This window comes from Pundamilia nyererei, unplaced genomic scaffold, assembly GCF_000239375.1.
Source record: "Pundamilia nyererei isolate P.nyererei 1_Seehausen unplaced genomic scaffold, PunNye1.0 scaffold00394, whole genome shotgun sequence".
Taxonomy (NCBI): Eukaryota; Metazoa; Chordata; class Actinopteri; order Cichliformes; family Cichlidae; genus Pundamilia; species Pundamilia nyererei.
In genome coordinates, this window is record NW_005187795.1 from 367,360 (window position 1) to 374,256 (window position 6,897).

At 51.0% G+C, this 6,897-nt stretch overlaps 1 protein-coding gene across 1 annotated transcript; it reads left to right on the plus strand.

Annotated features, from left to right (window-relative positions):
• The first annotated feature begins 140 nt into the window (after nt 1-140).
• psmd3 (proteasome 26S subunit, non-ATPase 3) lies at nt 141-6,115 on the plus strand. The gene is made up of 12 exons (XM_005753023.1): nt 141-438; nt 2,681-2,871; nt 3,053-3,193; nt 3,701-3,837; nt 3,917-4,107; nt 4,186-4,289; nt 4,372-4,486; nt 4,650-4,769; nt 4,853-4,956; nt 5,036-5,191; nt 5,516-5,566; nt 5,880-6,115. Exons 1-12 carry the CDS (start codon nt 258-260, stop codon nt 5,955-5,957), a joined length of 1,569 nt encoding a protein of 522 aa, XP_005753080.1. The 5' UTR covers nt 141-257; the 3' UTR covers nt 5,958-6,115.
• Nucleotides 6,116-6,897: the final 782 nt, after the last annotated feature.

Here is a 6,897-nt window from a genome sequence, read left to right on the forward strand (position 1 = left end):
AGCCTCAAAAAGGTCTTCAAACTTGTGAGGACCGGTGAGTGTGTGACTCACAAGTGACAGATTTCGGTCCTCACAAAGATAGCTAGACAGGAACACACACACACACACACACACATCTGTGATCGATTATCGAGCCTGCGCTGCTGTTTCCGCTCTCTTCTGCTTCTGCCTGTCATATCCCAGAATCCTCTGCGCCACAGAATAGTGTCCAGTCATTGTGGGTCAGCTCGGTTCGGTTTCATCCACCCAGACACAGCATGAAGGAGACCGCGGCCAAACGACGCGACAAGGCGGGAGGCCGGGACCGGGACTCGAAGGCAGAGAAGCCAAAGGAGCCGAAGGAGGTGGGCCCAGAGCCGCAGGACGTGGAGATGCCTGAAGAGGAGGCGGCTAATGCGGCCAAACAGCCAAAGGAGCAGGACAGCCTGACCCTGGACGGTAAAACTCTTCAAACACCAATACCGATACCCCCCAGCACAGACCCGGGAACGGGGTCTGTGCTGGCCCGGTACCGAGAGTCACGGCAGCTCGGCGGTTAGCCTATTAGCATGAGGGGCTAACAGCCCCAGAGAGTCTGCGCGTCATTTAGCTTAAAACCGACACCAACCTCTCCCATTCGCGGGTCCGGACCGGGCCCCGTTCCCCTTCAGACCGGTGTCGTGCCAAACTAGGTATCCCCGACAGAATTTGTTTCCCCTGCGTCCGGAGCACACGGTGGACTGTCCAAATCACGGACAAACAGGGTCCCACATTGTTGATTTTTAGTTTACAAACACTTCTTGTAATGACTAACTACTCCTGACATTTTGGAGATGTAAGCTCTTTACACAACGAAGTTATAGTGGGACACAAATAATATCAGGCTGATCCTGCCACAATTTGTTCCCCCTGTGTAAATCACGGACAAACAGGGTCCCACATTGCTGATTTTTCGTTCACAAACACTTCTTATTATGACGCATTACTCCTGAAACTTTGGAGGATTTAGCTCTTTATAGAGTAAAGTTACAGGAGAATAAAAATAGTTATCAGCTAAAATGTTAATGGTTTATTAAAGTAATCCCATCTGATATATAATTTTCTGTTGGTAATGTAACGATGCTAATTTTTCCCTTTTTCACAAAATGAAAACATCAGTACTTCCTGCGTGCTCCCAGCACAGGGGAAACAAATTCTGTCGGGGATACCTACTTTGGCACGACACCGGCACCAGAACCCCCCCCCCCAGAAAACGGATTTGATGGTAAACTGGTCTCTGAGTGCACTGAGAGAGAGAGAGCTGTGCAGGACGTAACAGCCAGAGAAATAGGACCTCTTCCGCCCGTACATTACACAGACGCCACATCGGGGAGACCGGTCAGAACAGGTGGCATAAAGAAAGACAATGACATGTACGACACAATAAGGAGTGCAGGAGAGAAAAAGAGTTTATCAAACATGAAGCGTAGTTTGATCTTCTGCTGCTGGTTCAGTCAGGTTTGGTCAGAGTGATGAAACCTGCAGCTTTCAGCCCGACGGCGTCTGTGGACGATCCACGCTCTGTGTTTGCATGTCTGCTCCTGTTTACAGTTTTAGCTGTTTGGTGGTTGTTGAAATAGTTGTGTGAGCTTTAACCTGAGATTCTGGCGTTAAAATACATTTATATTGAAATCATTCAGGATTTAATGAATCTTTGAAACCCAGCCCTATGAAGGATAAACATAAACATCAGTTTGCCTGAGACTAGGGCTGGGCGATATGACCCTAAATTCATATCTCGATATTCTTTAGCTGGATGGCGATATACGATAAATATCTTAATATTTTTAAAGCCATAAAGTGAGAACAAAGAGAGAGTTCTTAGTCAAAGCTGTGTCCCAGATCTCACACAGGCACTTTTATTAACATACAGCGCAGATGTACAAGGAAAAATTACTCAGAAATAAATTATCAGCACTTATTAAATAATAATGCTCCATGAATAAAATAAAACAGTAGCTCGTTAACGCTGTCCAGCCCCGTACGGGGCGATCCGCGGTAACTCGTTAACAGAGATTTGCCCCGTTAATGCCGTTATGGCGTTAACGTCACGCTGACAGCACTAAAATAGTCTCCAAATGTTTTCTTTTTACCGAGCAGCTCCTCTTTGAGAGCTGTCGTGTCCGTCCTGCCTGCAGGTGAAGCGATGGCGGAGGGGGAGTTGTGTTCAGTGAAGGAGAGGCGAGGCCGAGTAACGCAGCGTAGAGACAAAAGTGGACGAAAGCGAGGCAAACATGCGGCTCCACAAGTCTAGTTATAACGTAACATAGACTATATCGATATATTTAAAAACTCGGTATATCACGCAGTCCTACCTGAGACTGATGTGAGCCTCGACTTTGTGCTCCGCCCTAACACATGAGGCATGAATGCAAGCCCAGGACGTCGTCTGTGTAGAACACCAGGACCTATCAGGGCGGCTCAGGTGTAACAGGACACATAAATGGATCGTCCGGTTCTCAGGAGGATGTAACCGTCACCGTACGACACGGATGTAGAGCCACGTTGTCATGAGCACAGCTGTAAGCAGCTAAGCTCCTTCTCTGTAGCATCTGCATGGATGGAGGTCAAAGGTCGCATGAAAAGGCGTAAACATGAGGATCGCGCTGAGCCGAGGTCTGTGGGTCATGTGACTGGTGCTAATGTCGTCCCCCCCCCCCAGATATTAAGGAGCACGTGAAGCAGATCGAGAAGGCCGTGTCGGGGAAGGAGCCTCGCTTCGTGCTCCGCGCTCTGCGGGCGCTGCCGTCCACCAGCCGCCGCCTCAACACCAACGTGCTCCACAAAGCCATCTGTGGCTTCTTCACCAACAACGCCACCACCCGAGACTTCCTGCTGGGCTTCCTGGAGGAGGTGAGCAGAGATGAGCTGCAGCTTTGAATTAATGACAAACAGGAAGTGAACCCTGACCTCTGAGAGCCGCATCATCAAACAGTAACCTGATTATTTATAACAAGGTGATCGATTCCTGATCAGATGGTGTGTGTGTGTCTGTGTGTGCGCGTGTGTGTGTGTCTGTGGGTGTGTGTCTCAGCCGATGGAGATGGCCGACGGAGACGTTCAGTTTCGTCCTCGCACGGGGAAGGCGGCGGCAGCTCCTCTGCTGCCAGAGGTGGAGGCGTACCTGCAGCTGCTGCTGGTGGTTCACCTGACCAACAACAAGAGATACACTGAGGTGACCCGCCCCTCACTCACCTGTGTGTGTGTGTGAGAGACCCGCCCCTCACTCACCTGTGTGTGTGTGTGTGTGTGTGTGTGTGTGTGTGTGTGTGTGTGTGTGTGTGTGAGAGTCCCGCCCCTCACTCACCTGTGTGTGTGTCCCGCATAGTCTCCGGGTTTTTCCACGAGCAGCTGCAGAGACCAGCCTCGGTAATCAGAATCAGAATACTTTATTAATCCCTGGGGGAAATTATTTTTTGTTACAGTGCTCCATTTTAAACCAACATTAAGACAAGACAGACAATACACTAACTAAGAATAGTACAATATATACATATATACACATACATACTTCACTCATAAATAAATAGTTGGAAAAGAAACATGTGTAGTTGTAGCAGCAAACCAGCAGCACAAACGCCTTTTGTGAACAGCTGAAGACGAAGGTCGAAGGACTCGAGCCGGGGGACTCTGCTCGCCGGTGACGCTCTGTTGTGTGCTGACGGTGACGTTTGTGTTTCAGGCGCAGAAAGTGTCGGACGACCTGCTGCAGAAGATCGTCTCCAAGAACCGCCGCGCTCTCGACCTGGTCGCCGCCAAGTGCTACTATTACCACGCCCGAGTGTACGAGTTCCAGAACCAGCTCGACATCATCCGCAGGTACGTACACACCTTTCTCCTTTCCTGATGACATCACACCCTCAGACAAGCAGTCACACGACTGTCCTGTCCCCCCCAGCTTCCTGCACACCCGCCTGCGCACGGCGACCCTGCGGCACGACGCCGACGGGCAGGCGGTGCTGCTGAACCTGCTGCTGAGGAACTACCTGCACTTCAACCTGTACGACCAGGCCGAGAAGCTCGTGTCCAAGTCCGTGTTCCCCGAGCTCGCCAACAACAACGAGTGGGCGCGATACCTCTACTACACAGGTGAGCTCACAGCCGCGGCGCTCAGGCGAGTTCCCGCCATGACGCTGCGCTCACCCGCCTGTCATGTGACCCACACAGGTCGTATTAAAGCCATCCAGCTGGAGTACTCGGAGGCTCGCAGGACTCTGACCAACGCTCTGAGGAAGGCTCCACAGCACACCGCCGTGGGCTTCAAACAGACGGTACGCACACACACACACACACACACGGTCAGGTATCGGTGTCTGGTATTGATCACTGAAGCATCGATCGGCTCCGGTTCAGGTCCACAAGCTGCTGATCGTGGTGGAGCTGCTGCTGGGAGAGATTCCCGACCGCCTGCAGTTCAGACAGCCGTCACTCAAACGCTCCCTGATGCCCTACTTCCTGCTCACACAGGGTCAGTGTCACACACACACGCCTGATCATGTGACCGTAGAGTTATGGCGAAACGATGGGTTCTGATTGGAGGAACAATGTTTGCTAACACAGTGGTGTACCTACCTTCAGATACTCGCAGCTTCCCATGAGCCTCTCTGTTCACTTCCTGTATCTGTGTGCAGCTGTGAGGACAGGTAACCTGGCCAAGTTTAACCAGGTGTTGGAGCAGTTTGGAGAGAAGTTTCAGGCCGACGGGACGTACACGCTCATCATCCGCCTCAGACACAACGTCATCAAGACCGGTGAGCCAATCGTACGCCGCCGTCACACAGCACGCTGCTCATCAGCCGCGCTCAGTGTGTTACTGATCTGTGTGTGTGCGCAGGTGTGCGTATGATCAGCCTCTCGTACTCTCGGATCTCCCTCGCCGACATCGCTCAGAAGCTGCAGCTCGACAGTCCTGAGGACGCCGAGTTCATCGTTGCCAAGGTAAACGGACGCGCTCAGCGCCGCCTTTTTAACGCTGACCTCATGACCTCTGTGTGACCTCTGCGTGTTTGCGTCACAGGCGATCCGTGACGGCGTGATCGAGGCCAGCATCAACCACGAGAAAGGCTTCGTCCAGTCCAAGGAGACCATGGACATCTACGGGACCCGAGAGCCTCAGCTGGCGTTCCACCAGAGGATCTCCTTCTGCCTCGACATCCACAACATGTCGGTCAAGGTGAGCGCACCTGAACATACACACACCTCTCACACCCGAGGACTCAAGGTCAACACAAGAATGTGAAATCACAAAAGCTCCGCCCACAGACTGCTCTGCATCACCATAATGCTGCGAGCTCTGTCACTTCCTGTCGGCAGAGGTCTGACTGGAAGCCTTCTTGTCAAATCTGTGGAAGCAGCTTCTTCCTCCTGCTCCTCCTCAATCTGCTTTAATGTGAGGAGGAGGAGGTGGAGGAGCAGGACCCGGGGATCCGCTCGGTTACACGACCTCAGGTTTAAGAGTCGATCACCCTGATGCTAATCTCCCTCTGTCCTCCTGCAGGCCATGAGGTTTCCTCCCAAAGCGTACAACAAGGACCTGGAGTCTGCAGAGGTAACACACACACACACACACACACACACACACACACTCCTCGTGCCTATGGTACGACAACTTTTCTCCGTGCTCTTGGTACACTGCTCAGAAACACCTTGCCACACGCGCACACACACAGCACGTGATGTCATGTCTTTAGTTGACCACATGGTGGCAGCGTGTGACTGTAGCTTACACAGAGACAAATCAGAATAAAATAATAAAGATGCACTTCCTGTCATCTGCATTCAATCTGTTTTTTGTGCGTGCGCGCGTGTGTGTGCGTGTGTGTGTGCGTATGTGTGCGTGTGTGTGTGTGTGGTGCGTTCAGGAGCGTCGGGAACGCGAGCAGCAGGATCTGGAGTTTGCTAAAGAAATGGCTGAAGATGACGATGACAGCTTCCCATGAGCCTCTCTGTTCACTTCCTCTGTGTGCGTGTGTGTGCGTGTGTGTGCTGATGTTACCACGTCAGTTATTACCCAGAATCCCCCTCTGCTCTTGTTTTCTCCCATGGCAGCGTTGCTGCTGTTTGTTTCTCTCTGATAAATAAAATTTTTTTGTTTACACGCCTGTTTGTTTGTTGGTTTGTTTGTTTGTTCTCTGGGTGATGATGTCAGTGATGAGGTTTCCAGGTTGACAGTGAGGGCTGGTAGCAGATGAGAGATGAACAGCAGCAGTGCACGCAGCTCTCAGAGCACAGAGTAACCGTGATGAGCTGTCTACAGTAATGCTAATGTTAGCCATGTGCTAACAGTCTTTGGTGTCCGTGCGCTCCTACGGGAAGGGTTGTTGAAGCCAGGAGCTGTGACGAGGGAGGGCATTATGAAGCTGTGAGGCATAAATAATTAGAATAAATGAACAGGAGAAGTTAGCTGCTTTCCACATCTGTGCACAGCTGCCTTCCTGAGCACCTGAGGCCCTCCTGATGGTCGCTGCATGCGCGAGAGTCAGCGCAGTGATCATGGGAATAAAAGTGATTCTGAAAAAGGAACGATGTGAAAGATACTGTAGAGGTCTGCACACTGACACAGAACAACAGCACAAATTGGAAAAATGAACTGATTCAGTCAAGGTCAAAGGTGAAAGTGTGCAGGCAGTCACATGACCTCAGATCATTAGGTGGACAGAGTCCATCTAATGTTCCAGTGAAGAAGTGAAGGTGGCTGACAATCTGCAGACTGGACAGGTGGACCCTGATGAGAGTTGGAAACGTTTGTCCCCTCTCTTGTCCCCCACACCTTACATCGTTTTTTTGACTCGAAACGTTAAAGTACTATAAATGTGTTACAGTGAGGTTTATATTTATCAGGTATGTGTGCTTTTGAAGCCAAATGCTGCAATTTTTCTG

What these genes read in the sequence shown, in the direction of transcription:
- psmd3 (XM_005753023.1), top strand. Translation starts at nt 258, where the DNA reads ATGAAGGAGACCGCGGCCAAACGACGCGACAAGGCGGGAGGCCGGGAC. An exon ending in CAGCTCGACATCATCCGCAG is followed by an intron (nt 3,838 to 3,916) that starts GTACGTACACAC and finishes TGTCCCCCCCAG; the next exon opens with CTTCCTGCACACCCGCCTGC. An exon ending in TCCACAACATGTCGGTCAAG is followed by an intron (nt 5,192 to 5,515) that starts GTGAGCGCACCT and finishes GTCCTCCTGCAG; the next exon opens with GCCATGAGGTTTCCTCCCAA.